The sequence below is a fragment of the Ostrea edulis genome, chromosome 6 (assembly GCF_947568905.1).
Source record: "Ostrea edulis chromosome 6, xbOstEdul1.1, whole genome shotgun sequence".
Classification (NCBI taxonomy): Eukaryota; Metazoa; Mollusca; class Bivalvia; order Ostreida; family Ostreidae; genus Ostrea; species Ostrea edulis.
Window position 1 is genome coordinate 4,935,057 of NC_079169.1, and position 19,645 is coordinate 4,954,701.

Consider the following 19,645-nt stretch of genomic DNA (forward strand, 5'->3'; position numbering starts at 1 on the left):
ATAGGGTGTACTTCGCTTAAAATACACATGTAGCATTTTAGAACAGTATTAATTCTGTTTCCAATGCTGAATCTGATTTGGAAAAAAAAGATCTACTTGATTGACTGATACTGGCATGAAGCTGACCATATCATGTACATTTTCGTTGTGCGAAACTTCTTAATAAGTACAAAATGTGAAAATAAAAGACAACAATTTGGCATTAGCATTTCACAATTTATAACTGATAAAACAGCCGTAAACGTTAAGCATTACATTGAAACATAAAAATAACAGATAATTTAATATTTATAATGTAAAATCACAGATAATTCACAAATACTGCTCAAGTATCATCATTTTTGTGGTCTGTGTCTCCTGAAAGAAATTAATTAATCATGAAGAGGACATCACAGAGCTGAGCAAAAACGTAATCTATAAAAACATCTATTAGGTCAAAAATAAATATTAATAAACAGTTTCTCAGGCCAAAAATTTCAAATTTTGATCAGGCAGGCTGGTAATTTTTTTTTCTTTTTTTTTTTTTTTTTTTTTGTAACTTGGCTGCGGCACAAGTTATCTTTCTTTTTCATGGTGATTGTAGAATAATTTACATATTTTTTCTCTCTCATGTATGTTAATTTAGAATATTAAAACAACAATGGAATTTTTTTTATTTTTATGAAAAAAAATAGCCTCACATTACTTCTATTAAGTGTATACAATGTACTATTATTCTTAAAAAACTTGCACATAAATACATGTAAATATGCATTCAATAATTATTTAATAAGAATAACAATTTTATCGAAACCTTCTGAAAGTTTTACATAAAAATCTACAGCATAATAATTATTTCTTTAACATAAATTGCAAAAACAACAACAACAAAAAAACAAGAGAAGAAATCCAAGTTGTACCTTATCAATGGAAGCGGCAGTGCCTGAGAAACTATCTGATTAATGTTTTTGGCCTATTAAACTCTTACATTCTACCCATAACATTTATTAATCCACCGACTATAAATAACTCAACATTTATTAAAAAATGAATCCCTCCCTCTTTGATGCATCCTACCTCTGTTGCATTAATTAAAGGGAAAAAACTATTGAAAAATGTATTTCCACTTTCCAAACACTGCATTTTAAGTTAAATTCCTTCTTCCATTTTCTACAGGCAACTATTTTCCTTTCTAAGTACCAATCAATCAGAAGAGGAGTCCTATTCGCAATTTGTCTCCGTCATCTCTTAGAATTACACTTTCTAACAAATAATCTTAGATTTTTGCCCCTATCAGAAAGCTTCCCCTTTCATCCCCTTTACTATATAAGCTTCATATATCTGCCTTAATCATGGCACTGTCTCAAATATGGCAGTTTTCATTATTTAAAATATCATGTAAACTTTCAAACTGTCAGACTCCAAAGCCCCTTCACTGAAACTTCGATCTTGGACTAACCTCCTGTGGAACAACTTAAGCAGTATCCAGTGAACTATGAGAGGCCAGACTAAGATGGCAAATAGAGATCTTCGGTTAAAATCAAACGACCACCAATGGAATATCTGGAATAGAAATTACATATCTATATTCTTTATTCAAGATATTGAGGATATTCAATGCTTTGTAGTTGGATATGGAATTTACATCATGAGTAAGACAGGACACTTTTTTTTAGAGTGTGAAGCACAAGTGAAAATATATTTTTTAAAAATCCTACCTTCCGAGTGATACAGCCCAGTTAAGCCAATAAAAAAATATGTGTGGTTTCGGTTACCCGACCGTCCCTAGTTTTTACCCCTGACCCTAAACTTTTTTTTTTACTATTTCCTAAATCAGTTACTGTATTTTGGTGAATATAATGCACACTTTTTCGAGATTTTCTTTTATGAGAAGGGGTGCATAATATATACCACTATACATATACAGGTTTTTGACCCGTTTTCCTGCAGGTGAAGCTTGACTGTAAGTTCATTCAGAGCCAATATATAGATACCGCTAAAAGGTTAAGCTGTAAACACTCACTACAGGCCATCTAACATTAGGCAGAAAGTGACTTAGAACTAATGAGTGCTTACATAATCAATAGTGCAAATTTCAGGTTGTTTGAATATATTGAGCAATCACCCTCCTCATTTTTGAATAAGTTGGATAGATTTAAAAACTTGGAAGGGCTTGGAAACAGTACTCTGGTTGAAATATCATTTCTTACTTTCGTGTTCAAAAACATGGTTTTGGCTAATGCACTGATTTTTTTTCTGTATTTATTTTTTTAATTTGAAATATATATATATAAGAATTGTCAAAACTAGGGTGATCCCTTCCAATTTTGATAGGTATATATCACACTGGTCACATATAAATGGTACATGCAAAGAAGTAAAAGAAAATCGTGTTTTCATCAAAAATATATCATTAAAATAAAACAAATTTAAAAAATTAAATGAAATCCCTACCTACCTACCCTATTTTTCAAGGGAGTGTAACCGGAACCACACATATCAATTTATTTGGCCTTATACATGTACCAATTTCATGACATCCCCAACCCACCCCCTAAAAACACAACAATTTTTTTTTTTCAAAAACAGATGTTAGAGACCTCAGGACCACCCCACCCTTAATACATTAATTTTGTAAAATTCGAAAGTAGTACATGTACATGTACAGCTAATTATGTTCCCCAAACAAAGTTTGGGAACATATTGGTTTTACTCTGTTTCTTATTATTATTATTATTATTATTCTTTCTTTATTCTTGTCACACTTTTTTGTCCACGAGTGTTCTCAGAAACTACTGAAGGGATCAAGATGAAACCTTTTTAGGATGATAGAATACTCTATGTAGATGTGTGGAACGAACGTCATTTTGTCTGAAAATGCATGCATGTGCATGCACGTGCATTGGATTTTTTGTTTACAAACTTTGGAATTCGTCTAACTTTTTTATTTTTCAATGAAATCGTTTGATATTTATATTGCAGGTATAACTTGAGACCCTTAACCGTTTGGCATCGTCAAAATTTCAATTCTGCACGCGCATGCACGTGTGTTTCAATTTGATTGGATAAGACAAAACCGTTTATAACTTTCATGTAAATTAAGACAATTTAATGATATTTGCAGGATATGTAAAGATTAAAAATATCTACAAATCTATGTTATAAAATTTGAAAACGCGCATGCGCACGCACGTGCATTGACATTTCAATATTAAATTCTTTCAATGACCATAACTTTTTTGTTTTTTGTCAAAATCTTTTCAAACTTGTATATGTATCTTGATATTCTTAACAAATGAAAACAGTCATAATAACTATCCGGCACGTGCATGCACGTGTGCTTAATTCTGATTGGACGATTTTCAAATCGCGATAACTTTCTTATAAATGATGGAAACAATATGAAATTCATACTGTAAGTATATCTATCAAATGTCTATTGAATGACATCAACATTGATGCTGAGTCATACTCAAGTGCCCGTGTATGCACGTGCATAGCTTTTCTTTCATTTTTCGGGTACTAAAATGGTCATAACTATTGAATTAAAAACTGAAATGAATTCAAATTTACCCTGAGGATCTATGATATGAATGCCTATGAAATGGTGTCAACAAATTTTCCATTATCAAAATCGCGTGCGCGTGAATGCGCATGCAATGTAATTTTTGATGTCTAAATTTAAGTATTGGTGTATAACATTTTGAGATTGCAATGAATAGGTTTGAAAATTAGATTGCAGGTATGTTTTAGGCCTCTCAATTTATTAATAGTCTCAAAATCACTTCCCTGCATGCGCATGCACGTGCGCTTAATTCTGATTGGACGATTTTGAAATCCCAATAACTTTCTTATGAGTGAAGCAATCGATACCAAATTCATATAGTAAGTATATTGTTCAAATGTCTATTGATTAGCATCAACAAAATTGCTGTGTCGTACTCACGCGAACGTGTATGCACGTGCATTGATTTCGGTCTTTGTAGTTTTGAGTTGCCGTTAATTTCTCGTTTTTCATTGAACAGTTGTGAAACTTCTCTTGTACTCATATGGTAAGACTTCTAATGTATCGAGATGGTCGAATTACTTATCAGCACGTGCATGCACGTACGTGCACGTGCAGAAAACTCTCAGATCTTTATAACTGATTTGAACTAGTATGGAATGGACTGAACGTTATAAGATAGTTATATATTCACATGCTACACAGTTTGCAATGGTCAAAACAACTTGTACTGATATAAATGTCACCACTTTCTAAATGGGGGAATGTTTGGGGAACATCTGTAACGGTCCCCGTTACAATAAGTACTAGTTGTTAGATTTCTTTAGACAGAGAGGGGTAAGATCTTTGACAGAATTTTTCCTATCAACGATATAATGATTCAGATATTGTGGTTTGTTGAGTGTTCATTGCAATCCATCAGAACATTTTTTCTTCACTTTTATTGATTACTGAGCACAAAGTAGTCCTTTTCAAATTTTCCCCTATTTGAACATTTTACGCATCATTTTCCATTTTACAGTTCCTTGAGCCAAGGTGAAAATGCTAGGAAAACTCCTAGTCATTAAAAAGATTACCAACTCCACCGCAACTTTCAACATGGCATTTGGATAAAAAACATAAAAAAATGAAAGAAAAAGTGAGCAAGCTCACATACCTCACACGCCAACATTGCTTGACAATGCCTCACAAAATGAATAGTTACAGTAATGATATGCATTACTGCAAGGGTAGGACAGACAGGCTCGAAATTCTATTTCAAATGGGGCATATCTCCTAGAAAAATTACTGAATCAGAATTTTTTAGGAATATGCACATCTACACAGTGTGTCCTTATAACTGCAAAGTTTCCCGAAATTCTATTGAGTGGTCTCAGAGGTGTTACGCTGACAAAGGGACTGACTGATGACTAAAGGACAGGTCAAAAACATTATACCCCCCACAACTCATTGTGTGAGGGATAATAAAGAACAATTTACACAAAGGCAAATCACAATAAAAATTCAATAGGACAGATTTAAATATGTCAGTTCTGTGACAGCATATCACCATTTTTTTATGGATGGTCTAAGACAATAGTAATCCATACTTTATTTAACATTGATTCCACTAAAATGTACATTGGTGCAAGTTGAATCTATTTATTACGAATATGTAAACAGTCAATAGTGTCGAAATTCATACATCCATACTCTTATGAAATATTCATGGAGACCAAGAAATGTGAACAAATACGTACCCCTTTTTCTTTTTTCTGATCTTCGTTTCTTCCCTAAAACCATCAAGTGTTAATATAATAAGATACGTACATACGTAGACAGAGGTTACAATAGAAAGAGCAAGAGGTGGGAGTTTTCTTGCAGTCCATTAATATGCTTTGATATATAGAATTGGTGGAAGACAAGAAAAACACGACTGTGCCAGAAAGTTAGAAAAACAATCAGGTAATCATATCAACCATTGTTCTAGTCAGTGAAAACCTGGCCTAAACTCACATCATACATATAATAGGAAAGAATCTTATTTTTGTAAATCCTGTCCAAAATTTTTAAATTAAAGTATATTCATTCTTCTTTATTTCTGCAAAAGAAGTGCGTCCTTCTATTACTATTCCATTACACGACTGAAGAGAAATCCTGTTTTCTTAGAATAATCTTAACCTTGGTCAAAGGACTTTTAAATTACATCATTAACATGACAGGGATCACTCGCAAAATAGAATTACTTGCTTTTAATTTTCTTTAGCTAAAATACATGTAAAAACTCTTGATTAACAGAAGACATGCAAATTCATGTTCACATGATTTGATAATGAAAGTCATTACTCGCATAGAATAAGGAATCTACAGTGAGCGACCCATGAGACCTCTATGACCCTCTAATGCATTTCCATTGAAAAGTTATAATATAAGCACAATGTACAATAGATGAACAGAACAAAAAAGATACTCCTATATTTCAAGGGCCATATAAATGTAATGATAGAAAGCAGAAGTGAGCAAGCTCAAATGCCCCATGCTCCAACATTGCTTGACAATGCCTCACATAATGAATGGTAATGTCATGCATTACTGCAAGAACAGGACAAACGGACACGATATTCTAAGTTCAATAGGGGCATAACTCCCAAAAAATTATTGAATCGGAATTTCCGGGGAATATGCACATTTACAAAGCATGTCCTTATTTCACGAAATTCTGTTGAGCAGTCTCAGAGAAGTTGCGCTGACAAAAAAGGGACTGACAGACTGATGGACAGGTCAAAAACATATCCTCCGCAACTTCGTTACAAGGGGTATAATTTTAAAAAATGTTGCCTCTACTTTGTAAATGCTAATAATAAAAATTTGAGAGAAAAAATAAATGGCCCAGTAAGATCTGAGAAGATATTGAAATTTTAATGCATGATGGACAATAACAGACAAAGAAAATATTTCACACCAAGGTTTTATTCTCTGGGGGGTTAATATCTGGATTAGACAAACTGTATATAGACTAAATTCATCATAACAAGCAAAGTCAGGATAGAGGTGAATCCAACGTTCCATAAGTAAACAAAATCAAGATAGAAGTGACCCCAAAATTCCACAAGCAAAAAAAAATATTTTTAGAAATGTACCTGTTCTCTCTGAGCTTTCTCTAGGTTGTTCACTCTCTCCACCACATTATTCATGTCTTGCTGTAAACGAACCAGAGCTAATGCCATTTGTGTTTCAATGCTTCCAGATGAAGCCCCCACTGGCAATTCCTCATTATCCCTCCCCCCTCCTCCACCACCTGTACCATAGTAACCCTGAGATCCTGAAAAAATGCCCTGTTGATTCTGTCTGGTGCCCATCTGCCGTCCTGCATAATATAATGCAATATAACAGGTAAACTACTTCAGAGAGTGTAAAAGTTCTGTTGTAAATTTAATCTTTTTTTTTTTTATTGAAATGAGAATGGCAGTTCCCTATTCATCAAATGAATTCTGTTCAAATTCTGTACAGGCAACTCTAAATGGATTGAACTTCGATCTCTCAAAGTGAAATCATGGTCCTGACTTTTTTCTCTATATAACTAAGCTAATTTACTATTTATTTCTTGAACGTTCGATCTCTCGAAGTTCTCGATTTCTTAAAGTGAAGTTGGGTCATGTAAAACATATTTCATTGTTTTTCACTCTCGATCTCTTGACATGGTGTTAGCGTATACACACTGCTATCCAAGTGTATAATTATTTCCGCTTGGATATTACCTGGATTTTGTTGAATGCCGAAGGCTAGCGTGGTCGTAGAAATCAGGTGTTTACATGAGTGATATATCGTCCCTAATTCTTTGTAGAGGTGAACACTTAATTATATAATTGGTTAATTGGTCAGTTTTCATCCCACATCTGGGTGTTTTGATGATTAAAATTTGTATATAATCAGACTATGAATAAAATCTATAATATGTTTTGACCACGAGAGAGTATGTTTGAAACATTAGTTTAGACAATAATTTAGAAATCTACAGACTGTTAAATTTCTCAAGTTTGTTCTTTGTGTAAAGTTACTCTAAAACATTGTTTTACTCATTTATCAGAATTTTTGCTTTGTGTAAAGCAACATACATGTAAAATTGTGCTCTATTTAGTCAGCAACAGTAAAGCTTTATCAGAAATTAATATTGTACGCCTATCTTAGAATGAGAAAAGAACAAATAAATACATAAACTTTGAAATCATTATATTGATGCAAAATAAGGTTCAATATTTTGAAATCAAATGAACTACCTAACAAATATATGAAGAAAAACGTGTCAAAACGATCCTGGTAAACATTTCCAGTTACTGTAAAATCTGAACCATTTGATCAGACCTTCAATTTCCGAATTTCAATCTATCAAACTCTTGATCTCTCAAAGTTTTATCAAGGTCCATTGAACTTCGAGTTATCGAGAGTCACCTGTATATATTTTATCTGCTTAAAATCATACTGAAAATAACAAAATTAGTTTAATTGCTTATAAACTAAAATTTTCCCCCCATCAAAATTCATGCTAATCACCAAGACAATACATTTTTCAGTATATTAAGGTTGTATTTTTAAAAATACCCTGATAGTGTCAGATTAAATGAAGTGTTGAAGGTTAAGTATTGAGATGGTGAAGGGTTTTGTAAATTGGAAATTGTTCGCAGAATAGATAAGAAGCATACTTTAATACTTACCGCCCACATTTTGAGGAATATTTGGTCGACCTTGACCTTGAGAGTAACCTCCTGGAGGAGACATGTCCCCTCCTCCTAAAGCACGGACATCTTTATCATACCCTCCTTCTAAGTTGGAGGAATTAAAGTTGATGTCCCGCCTGTCAATAGATTGATCCTCATCTTTACCATTAAAAAGGTCCAGCGTGTCCTGTCCTGGAGCATTGACCACAAGACTGTCAGTCATACCTTTGTTGCCATTAGCAACATCCAAGAGATTACCTTTGGAGGGAGTGAAGGGGAGTGAGGAATAGGTGTGCACTAGTGATCCAAATGGCATATGATTACCGAGACTGATTCCTGACTTTATGGGCGTGGAGTTGACCATTGTTGGATGGACACCCATAGCATCTGTTTCATCCTAGATATGTGCAAGAATTTATAGGAAAATTATTGAGATCTAGCTAGTTTAAAGGACAAATGCTTTTGTTTGACAGATTTATTTTGTCACTATAAAACTCACTTTAAATTTTGAAAGTAGGTTTACATTTTTTTTTAATTTTGAACATGATATAATAGTACAGAAATGTATGATTGAGGTATACAATAAAAGTTGAACCCAGCAGCTGAGTATAAAACCAAACCTGTGAGGGTTGGTCTGATGTATCACAGAATTCCTCCTCGCTGTCCGTCTCACTAGTCAGGTGATCACCAGACATCAGGCGTCTGTTCCTGTTTGTCCGGTGTTCCCTGGCCAGTGATGGATGTCCGACTCTGTTAGTCTGCTCCCCTGAGGCGGTAGATCCATTCTCACCCTGTGGACGAGCCTCTTCTGTGGGCCTCCATTCAGCCACATGTACATGGTCCCCATTCATGGTGATTACATCTTTTTCTTTCATTTGTACCTTTGCGTTGACTACAGCTAGCTGTTGGATGGTGTCTGTAGAATCATCTAAAAGAAAGCTTTTGCATTTAGAGTTTTGTCTTGTATCTACATACTGTAGATTCCTAAATATATGCAAGGATTTAATTATCGCGTAATTTCGCAAGAGGCATCACTCGCGAAATAAAATTACTCACTTTTAATTTTCTGGTGCTAAAATGCATGTAAGTACTCTTCATTAAGAAACGAGATGCTAATTCATGTTCATGCGATTTGATGTATACAAGTCTGATTTAGTCCTTTGATCATATCAAGTACTCGCGTAAAATAAGGAATCTACAGTTCACACAATTCTTGTCACTTTGATATACATGTACATTTATTTCAAAATAGCTCAAGACTCAAGACACATTTCCAGTTTATAGTGTATTTTGTGATTTTTCAATGCTGTTGTACATTACCATTTTCATCTTCTTTATCTCCATCTATACCATTTTGTAACACCTTTTCTGATTGGTCCAATATGTTGTTGATTTCCTCACTTTTCTTCAGAACATTTTCTACCACTTGAGAATGATCAAATATTTCTAGTGGAGTTTTACCTTCTATCAAAAATAAACATTCAAATAAACAATAATTGATGAATTTTGATAGCCATGATTTTATTATTAAGGGGAGGGAGGGCATTAACAATAATTGATGGATTTTGATAACTCAGATTTTATTATTGGGAGGGGGAGGGCATTAACAATAACTGATGGATTTTGATAACTCTGATTTTATTATTGGGAAGGGGAGGGCATTAACAATAATTGATGGATTTTGATAACTCTGATTTTATTATTGGGAGGGGGCATTACCTGTTGTCTCATTGTCTGATGGAATGTTGTTTTCTTGTGGTCGTGGTGGTTGGTGACTTTCTGTTGGTGGTTTGGGGATCGGCGATTCTTCGTCGACAATCTCATAAAAACTGCCCAGCTTCTCCATAAAGTCCCGTACCTCCTCGTTCTGGGGCATGGCTTCTACTATCTGTTGATGAAGAGGGACAGTTCATTACCTTCATTTATCTCACAAGTTCTGACAACAGACATGCATAAAAAAAACAAAAACTGTAAGGACTCTTCTCATCACTCGTTACAATTCATAGTTACTGTAGTAAAATAACATGAACATCACACAAGAATACAAATATACTAATTAAACACATCTTTTCTTTTGTGATAGAATAGAAGGCTGATTTGATAGTAAATCATGCAGATCAACATATATTATTAAATCACACTACACCACATAATTAAGACTACAAATTCCTCCTTCAGGAAATACACCCCATGACATTATTTAATATTAGTATTAAACAGTAACATATTTAATAGATTTTTGAAGAACACCTCTCAGTTCATTTCAAACTTCACGCTATACCATGGCCAATGAAAAACAATATGCTACGAAGAAACAGTGCTGTACCATGTGTGAGTAGATTATTTTTGTAAGCGATATCTTGTACTACAGAGTAAAAAGTGAGTGCAGAAAATGCATACCCTAGGGTCCCCCTGCTCTTTCATTGCCAAACCCTTCTCAGTGAAATGTTTGATTGTCTGAAAGAGTTAAAAGCCACCTCTTTATGTATCCGTGATAAACTGATGAGTCACAACGTCAACGAAACAAGAACAGATCAAAGTGTCTTCACTTTTTGTTATTTTTCACCATGGAATCAGAATGGTGATGAACCAGTTCATAAAATTGAACATTTTAGCTAGCAAAATATATAGTTAACAGGTTGGTAACACTTCCCCTAATGCGAGATCTTCTCGCTAAAATGCAATTATCCCTCTTTAGCGAGAAAGTAAACATGACCATAAACAGGTGTCTTTATTGAAAATAATGGCAAATTCTGTGCAGTGCTGAATAAGTGCCACATACACTCAACACGGCACAAATTGTCTCTATAAAATTGACAACACAGTCAAGAAATTACATATCAAAGTTGCTGCGTAAGAGGAGAGCAGTAACCCAATGCATATCGTAAGAGTTTTTGTTTTGATTAATATATCTGCATAAGTATTAGACATTTTAGCACTTTTTCTTCTTTTCATGTGAAACACGAAGAGATGTATTCCACGGATATTTTTCTCAGTTGTACGGGATATATTTATCTAGAGAGAGATAATCGCATTTTAGCATTTTAGCGAGAATATCTCGCTGTAGGGAAAGTGTTCCCAACCTGTTTAATGGTTAACTCTTTATACATGATCAAAACATATGCCTGTAATTCTATAGGTAGTAAGATAATAGATATTGGAATACATATGGACAGGAGAGCACTTCATTAGCCAAAACCTACTCATTCTCCTTGAGATGAAGATACCTGCTTTTCCAGATCATATACATGTAGATGTATAAAAGTTGAGACAATGATTTTGAGCACCCCTTTACATTCAGAAACCAGGGTAAACTGCACCCTTTGAACTATACTGAATTGCACTACATGCACAAAGTTTAAAAAGAGTTGTTTTTGAAGACTATCAGATATATTGTTTATTCCTATGTAAAACTCATGTGTAAATGGTATTCTCAGGTTGAGAGTTATTTCCCTTACTTTGTATAAATTCCTTATTTCAACAAAATGAAGTTTCCTACACAAAGCAAAAGAATTTTTAAAGTTTTTTTTCTTTCTGATCTCAAATAATTGTTTGTTTAGACTTCATGAAAAGTCTGCATCACGTTCTCTTTCATCATATTTTCTAACATGAACAAAGTCGACCCACATCAGAACTGACAATAGGACAGAAATCTTGCAAATTTCAGTGGAAAACAATGATCTGCTGAGGCCTTCACTTTTCATGTTGCCATGGTTTAGAAATATTCCAAATCACACTATATAAAACAGCTTTACAAACATTTTTAAATTTTTTACCATTTTTAGTGCAACAATTCTACAGAAGATTTTTATTTCAATGCTTTCCAGCAGGAATGGGGATGTGATCACTCAATATTGCTTTGTGACAAGTTTGCCAGAAAATGGTTCCAGAGAAAATAAAAATATGACTGCTGTAAAATATGTAAAGTGCATATAACCTGATGAGGAAAGCTCAAGTGAGCTAAAAATAAAATCAAACAAAGAACAATTGATATACTATAAATCTTCCACTTTTTCATAAAATAAATTGTGATGAAATAAATGTCAATCAAATTCATTAATATGATAAAATAATAAAAGACAACAAAAAAAGAGCATGACTTTGCTTCCATGAACATTTGCTTTGATATACATATGTACTTCTATAATCATCAAAATTCCAAATCAGCGACTGTTCTCGAAAAGCAGTTACATACATGTACTATCTGATAACATTTGATTCTTGAAACACAAAAACAAATAATTTGATATATAAGACAATTTAAGCATCCAAAATTTAACTTGTTGCCCATCATCTTCAAAGTCTGCCCTATTGTTTCCTTTAAAAGATAACAAGCATACAAAATTATAATCATTACCTTCTTCAGTTCCTCCACATACTTCACCATTGCCTCTTCTCTGGGCATGTCTTCCAGTCTTGTCCAAGCATCCCTTCAAAAAAATTAATTTCAAGAATCAATTTCAAATTTTAGTTGACACTTACTACTCCATAATATAAATGTACATATTCAGAGTTCTCTGTAGGATTCTTCAAAGCTGAGACCTGGTCTTGAAATTGGAACTTGCATCCAACATTTTACTAGGATATTCTGTTAAACAATATTTATTCAATAAATTGATGGGACTGAGCAGCAGGTCTAGCCTTTATGAGCCCCCTCAGATTATGAGTGCACCCAATCTTGCAATTTTTTCAAGAAATCCAAGCCTGGACTGACAGTTTTTGAAAGGTTGAGTCCCAGAAAGTTTAACGAGTCCTTAACTTACACGTAAAATACCAATATATACAGTACCGACAGTGTGAGTACATGCAGATTAATCATGTTTGATAAGTACTAATCATTAATCAATATTGCAGCTATGTAAAATCACATACAATGAATTTACTCTCATGAAATTGTTACTTTTAAAATTCTACAGAAAATTTCAAAGGTTTATTTGGGGTTATTTTGGTGGATTTTTGTGTGTGTGCATTTACTAGTATTAGTCAAAACCAATATAAGATATATCTACATAGCGTAACCAATTAAATAGTGGTGCGTGTATCATGTGACGTTCACTGAGCAACCAAATGACAGACATGTGACTGGAAACATTTTTCCACTGCACAATTTCCACCCAGACACTCTCAGCCTAGCACTTTACAAGGACCCTGTCTTCAATTCTTGAAAAAATACCTGTTCATCTTACTGACTTTTCATTTTCCATCAATTCAGAAAAGAGATGATACAAATCAACTAGTTACAAACCAATCACAACATTAGAAATAAGCATCATTTTTCATACATGAAGGTGTTTTGCATCACTTAACCAATCTGATGTATTACAAAGTATAGTATAGTACATGTATATAAAAACCTGAACCATAGTGATGAAACGACTGTCGCCGACAATTGATTGTCGATCATTTTTAGCCCTTTGATTATCGATTCTATTTTTTATAATCGATTGTTGCCTGTATACTAATTAATATCTAATCCGAGATTCACTTGACTGTTAATCCCAATTTTTATCAAGACATGTGCGGGGGGGGGAGAGTCAGAGTGGACTCCACATTGAAAAGTGGGAATTCAGTGACACCAGCAAGTGTGTATGCTGCACATATTCATAAAACTAAATAGAAATAACCCTAAACAAATTAACATTTATTAACTACATGTAAATTCCGATTATATCGATCATTGATTGATAGAGTTCATCCGATTATGACCAATTATTGTTTAAGAAATTTTCCCGACTTTTCAACACTACTGAACAAGGGGCCAGAAATAATATAAAGTATTGTTACTTGCAGTAATGGGCAAAATTGAGTAACATGTACTGTTAGTTAAACAAAAAAGTTATTAACAGGGATGAAGTCTACAGCAATCAAGCATGAACCTGGCAGTCTTGCTACCCCTATTGTTCACTAAAGCTTGACAGAGTATACTTTTTGATTTTTGTATAGACAATTATCGGAAAAACAATGACAAATAATTCAAATACGTGTACTAAAATGCATTTATTACAGTTATTTTTCTTCATTCATAACACACATGGATGTATCCACCAATTCACATATTTGTTTTTCATTTTCTCGCATTCCAAATAATTTTACTGGATTCCGGTTTTCATATTATAGAGAACCCTGTATATTGGTTGTATTTTAAAAATATTATCACGGTACAAGGTTATTTACTCTTCATGAAAATCTGCCTCTGAATCCAAATCAACTGCTATTTGTTTTGTTTCTGCTAACATCTAAGATGATATTAAGATAGGTCAGTACTTGGTAGGAAATTAAATTTGACTTCAGAGCACAGAAACATTCTGATCATAATCTCCTTGCAGGTACATTGATTAAAATTGATAGCAAACAAAGCTTGTGTCACAAAGTGATGAGCTCGCTCCAATTATTACACATTTGAGTTACATGGTTTGCTCTTCATCAACTGAAAAATGATGAGTATTTACCCGTATTGCTTCTGGAAAAATGTTGCCATTACTGCGATGATACTTCATGTGTAGATAAAACAAATAAATAGTTTGGAAAATATCACGAAAGTTTTTAAATTCCAGACCTTCGTACGTTTCGTTGATGATTAGTTTGAAAGAAAAGAGGAAAAAAAATTGCAGTTAACATGATGTCACAATGCACTGTTTACATCGACTGAATTTAATATTTCCTTCGTTGAATGAATTGGTGGATTAAATGCTTAAAGTCGGGTTGCAAGACATTATATGTCTTCACTCATTTCAACGGTAACACCATAAAACATATCATTTTTAACATTAATTACATCTGACATAATCTAAAAATATATATATCTCATTATCTTTTGTGTATGGGAGTATAATTTGCCAGTTGGGTTGAGGCTTTAAGGTCCTACTATAAAATATTGCATTCATGTGATAAGTACATTGAATAAATTTGATGCGTGCCTATTGTTTACGAAATTGGCAATCTAATTAAAACAGGGTTGGCAAAAAAGTGGTCAATATGAGTATTGACCAGGCCGGTGGTCAATACTGGTTAAAACCGGTCAATACTGGTTAATACTGGTCGATTAAAGATTATTTGGTCATTATAGTCTGTGTTATTTATTTTAAATGTTTAAGTGACCATTATGGTAAATACTGTAATTCATAACATGCACTATCAGTTTATAATATACTTATAACTCATAATATTGAATATTATAAAACATATGTACTCTACTACAAAATGTGCTGTAAGACAGGGAAATTTATGTAGTAACTTTTTTAATACTACATTAGGAGTTAAACAGGGGGACAATTTAAGTCCTACTTTATTTAATATTTTTGTTGATGACTTTGAAAATTACTTTGATAAAGTAGTAACTTATCCTGCATCTTTAGGTGATATAACTTTTAATCACTTATTTTTTGCTGATGATCTTGTTTTATTATCAGAGTCAGCTGAAGGCCTCCAAAATTGTATAGACACTCTTTCAAAATATTGTATAGAATGGAAGTTGCATGTAAACTTAGAAAAAACAAAGGTTATGGTTTGTTCTACCAGGAAAACAAAGATCAATTATGGATTTTATTATAACAATTCTACTATAGATGTAACTGATAAGTACAAATATCTTGGTATAATTTTACAATCAAATGGCAATTTAAAACATGCCTGTGAGGATCTTGCTGCTAGAGCCAGAAAAGCTTACTTTGCCTTGAAGCGTAAACTACCTTTTGGCTCTGATCTCTCACCAAACTTGTGGTTAAAACTATATGAATCAATTATTGTCCCAATTTTAACATACTCCTCAGAAATTTGGATCTCTGACTTTAATGCAAACCCCAATAATTTTGATAAAACTCCTTTTGAAAAAATTCAGAATTTTATCTTGAAAAACATCTTAGGTGTACATAATAAAGCATCAAACTTGGCAACAAAAATGGAATTAGGTGTTCTCCCTATTCATGCCAAAATATACCAGCTTGCTATTAAATACTATTCTAGATTGGAAAATTTAGCAAAATCTAATGATAATCACAATGTTTTACTAAGGAATGCTTACTTGGAAGATGTACACTTGGCTAGTGAAAATAAAAAATGCTGGCAAACTTGTATAAAATCAATACAAAAGATGTTAAATGTTAACGTTGACACTGAATGTAAAATGTTTATTCCTAAACTTAAAAAATTCTTTGAAAATAAATTCTTTTCTGAACTTCAACATATTAACAACACTCAAAGTGGTAAGCTCTCATTTTATAGTACATTATTCAACCATGATGTTATGAAACTAGAAATCCAACCATATTTATGTCTTCCACTTCCTAAGAATTTAGTTTCTTATCTTACCAAATTAAGAATAAGTGCACATAAGTTGTATGTAGAAACAGGTCGATATTGTAATCCGGTCATTCCTAGAGAAAATAGATTTTGTTTTCATTGTCAAACTATTGTTGAAGATGAAAAACATTTTTTACTTGATTGTCCTGTGTATGAACATATTAGAAAAATGCATTCAAAACTACTAGATATTAATACCTTATTTTGTTTACTAAATCCACATAACCTTGTATCTACAAAACAAACCTGTCTATACATCAGAGACTGTTTTAATGTTAGAAATAAGTTTTCAACAGTTTGATATTTTGTAATGTATCAATATATATGTGTATCTATGTATGGCTAACAACACATTCTTATATAATGTGCTTTAGTGCCAATAAAGAATTGAATTGAATTGAATTGAATTGAAATAAATAATGTACAAATCACTCTGTTGAATTGGGGAAGATGTAAAAGTTTCTGTTCAAATTCCTTAGTTGAACAAGAAAACTACCTATATAAGTATTGTTTCATCAATCTTCATTTTAACTGTTGAATAAACATTTGAGGGGGTGTATTGGTGATGTTTTCATAACAATAACAGGCACACTAGTCATCTCTGGTCCCAGCCTATGCTTATTAACACCTGTCAACTCTGCTTCCTGTGCTCAGGTAATGTCCAGCTACCTTTTATTCTTAATCTGTCCAGGTACATGTAGTAAAAGGTCTGTCTCCAATTGTCAAGCTATGCTATAGAACTGTGACCCTCTGGTTGGTACTGAAGATATTTCAGTCAGTTTCAGCAAACCAAATATATTAAACTTATGAAATTACATTTGATTATCTAATGAAAAATATTAATCAACAATTGATCCATATAATGAAAAGACTTAATTTATCTTTATCTTTGCAAGAAATGTACAAAAATAGGAAAATGGACAGTTTTAATCACAATTGACCATTATTGACCACTTGGGGAGTATTGACCGGGACGGTTAAAACCACTGGTTAAAACCGGGGGCGGTTTTGACCGCCCAACCCTGAATTAAAATTATCTGTTCTGAAGCGGTAGCAGATTCATAACAGCTAATTTTAATTAGATTGCGAAATTGGTAATTTCCTAGTAGAAATACCAAAGATTTAGATTAGATCTGATATTTCAGAACTGGGTATACACACCACTTCTTTTTGTTTACCACGTCCCATGCCCATGGTTTCGGTCTCGAGCATTTACCCTCTGTTGCTTGTTTGAAGTAGCTATAAAAGTTCAACATCATATCATATGATGGCTGGAAAGGACCTGCAAACAGAATGAATAATAAAATGGGTCATTTCTGGCATTTTCAAGGTGTAGATAAACATAATTCAAAAACATTTTCTTCAATTTTTACCATCCTTGGGCAAACTGTGGATAACTTTTACAGCAGCGTCAAATTTCTCTTTTGCTGAATTCGCCATTTTGAACAATATTAAATCATGTGACAAGACCCATGTCTTCCGATCCCGACCACAAATATTTTCCCATTTATATTTGTGTGCATTTTCTTTTTTATTTACTTATTTATTTATTTATCTATTTATTTATTTTTTCAATATAAGCATTAGGCATATGCTGTAATTAAACAGTTGGGGGAGCACTTGCTCGCGTCAGGGGTGCCGGAGTTACTATTGCCTACTTTGTCCAGCTGCGAGCCTGGATTTCTCGATACAATTTTTAAAAGTCAAAACTTATACTTAAGTCTGAGATTTTACTCATATTTTGACTGATCAAATAACAGAAAACTCAGACTGAGATTTTTTTTTCGAGAAATCCAAGCCTGGTTTATTGCAATAAGGAAATTAATTTGATTTTTACTCATTTCTTCAAATATATGAAGTAATTAAGTTGGAGGCATTTGCGCTTAAATGAAAGAGGTTAAAATTGTACTTACTTAAAGTGTAAAATGTGAACAGGCCTGGGAGATTAACAGTTTATCATACCTTTCATTTGACATCATCAAACATGGCATTTCAGTGGTGATTAGTAGAAATTTGGAATGACCACACTTCATGTACATGCATGTATATATCTAATTATAGTTTATATATGAATTTTTTATGCCAACCAATGATGCCTAGCTTAAGATTAAGACACATGAGAGAGGTATGCACTCGAATCTTTCAAAATCATTAATAAAGATACGTCTGTAAATTTGCATAATCTCGTTAAACCCAAAATCAATCGTTACTGTATTAGATATAGTAATTACCAGAGACAAGAATTACAAACTGTGAGAGGGAGATTTCTGTAAGTGCAGAGCTTGTGTAATGTTGTAGTGTATGTATGTTATGTGTAATGTTGTAGGTATGTATGTTATGTGTAATGTTGTAGTGTATGTATGTTATGTGTGATGTTGTAGTGTATGTATGTTATGTGTAATGTTGTAGTGTATGTATGTTATGTGTAATGTTGTAGTGTATGTATGTTATGTGTAATGTTGTAGTGTATGTATGTTATGTGTAATGTTGTAGTGTATGTATGTTATGTGTAATGTTGTAGTGTATGTATGTTATGTGTAATGTTGTAGGTGTGTATGTTATGTGTAATGTTGTAGGTATGTATGTTATGTGTAATGTTGTAGGTATGTATGTTATGTGTAATGTTGTAGTGTAGGTATGTATGTTATGTGTAATGTTGTAGTGTATGTATGTTATGTGTAATGTTGTAGTGTATGTATGTTATGTGTAATGTTGTAGTGTATGTATGTTATGTGTAATGTTGTAGTGTATGTATGTTATGTGTAATGTTGTAGTGTATGTATGTTATGTGTAATGTTGTAGGTATGTATGTTATGTGTAATGTTGTAGTGTATGTATGTTATGTGTAATGTTGTAGTGTATGTATGTATGTAATGTTGTAGGTATGTATGTTATGTGTAATGTTGTAGTGTATGTATGTTATGTGTAATGTTGTAGTGTATGTATGTTATGTGTAATGTTGTAGTGTATGTATGTTATGTGTAATGTTGTAGTGTATGTATGTTATGTGTAATGTTGTAGTGTATGTATGTTATGTGTAATGTTGTAGTGTATGTATGTTATGTGTAATGTTGTAGGTATGTATGTATGTAATGTTGTAGGTATGTATGTTATGTGTAATGTTGTAGTGTATGTATGTTATGTGTAATGTTGTAGGTATGTATGTTAT

General features: G+C 32.9%; 1 protein-coding gene across 9 annotated transcripts; it reads right to left on the reverse strand.

Annotated features, from left to right (window-relative positions):
• Positions 1-202: 202 nt before the first annotated feature.
• On the reverse strand, positions 203-17,951 carry LOC130047092 (acyl-CoA-binding domain-containing protein 5-like). 9 transcript variants are annotated; one of them, XM_056141335.1, is made up of 12 exons: positions 17,850-17,951; positions 17,638-17,758; positions 12,536-12,608; positions 10,579-10,635; positions 9,898-10,066; positions 9,499-9,642; positions 8,799-9,106; positions 8,503-8,575; positions 6,604-6,830; positions 5,224-5,256; positions 1,439-1,542; positions 203-357 (listed from the first exon to the last, which is right to left on the reverse strand). In XM_056141335.1, the coding sequence occupies exons 1-12, from the start codon at positions 17,914-17,916 to the stop codon at positions 336-338; spliced, it is 1,398 nt and encodes a 465-aa protein (XP_055997310.1). In that variant the 5' UTR covers positions 17,917-17,951; the 3' UTR covers positions 203-335. The 9 variants fall into 9 exon arrangements, with proteins under 9 accessions (XP_055997310.1, XP_055997305.1, XP_055997308.1 ...); XM_056141330.1 differs by having other exon boundaries at positions 8,176-8,575; XM_056141333.1 differs by lacking the exon at positions 10,579-10,635 and having other exon boundaries at positions 8,176-8,575.
• Between the last annotated feature and the right edge of the window lie 1,694 nt (positions 17,952-19,645).

Bases quoted from the DNA above. Each gene is read 5' to 3' on its own strand.
- LOC130047092 (XM_056141328.1), bottom strand. From the start codon at position 17,916: ATGGCGAATTCAGCAAAAGAGAAATTTGACGCTGCTGTAAAAGTTATC. The intron at 5,257-6,603 runs GTACATTTCTAA...TGATGGTTTTAG, and splicing joins AGAAAGCTCAGAGAGAACAG to GGAAGAAACGAAGATCAGAA. The intron at 1,543-5,223 runs GTACGTATTTGT...TTTCTATTCCAG, and splicing joins ATCAGAAAAAAGAAAAAGGG to ATATTCCATTGGTGGTCGTT.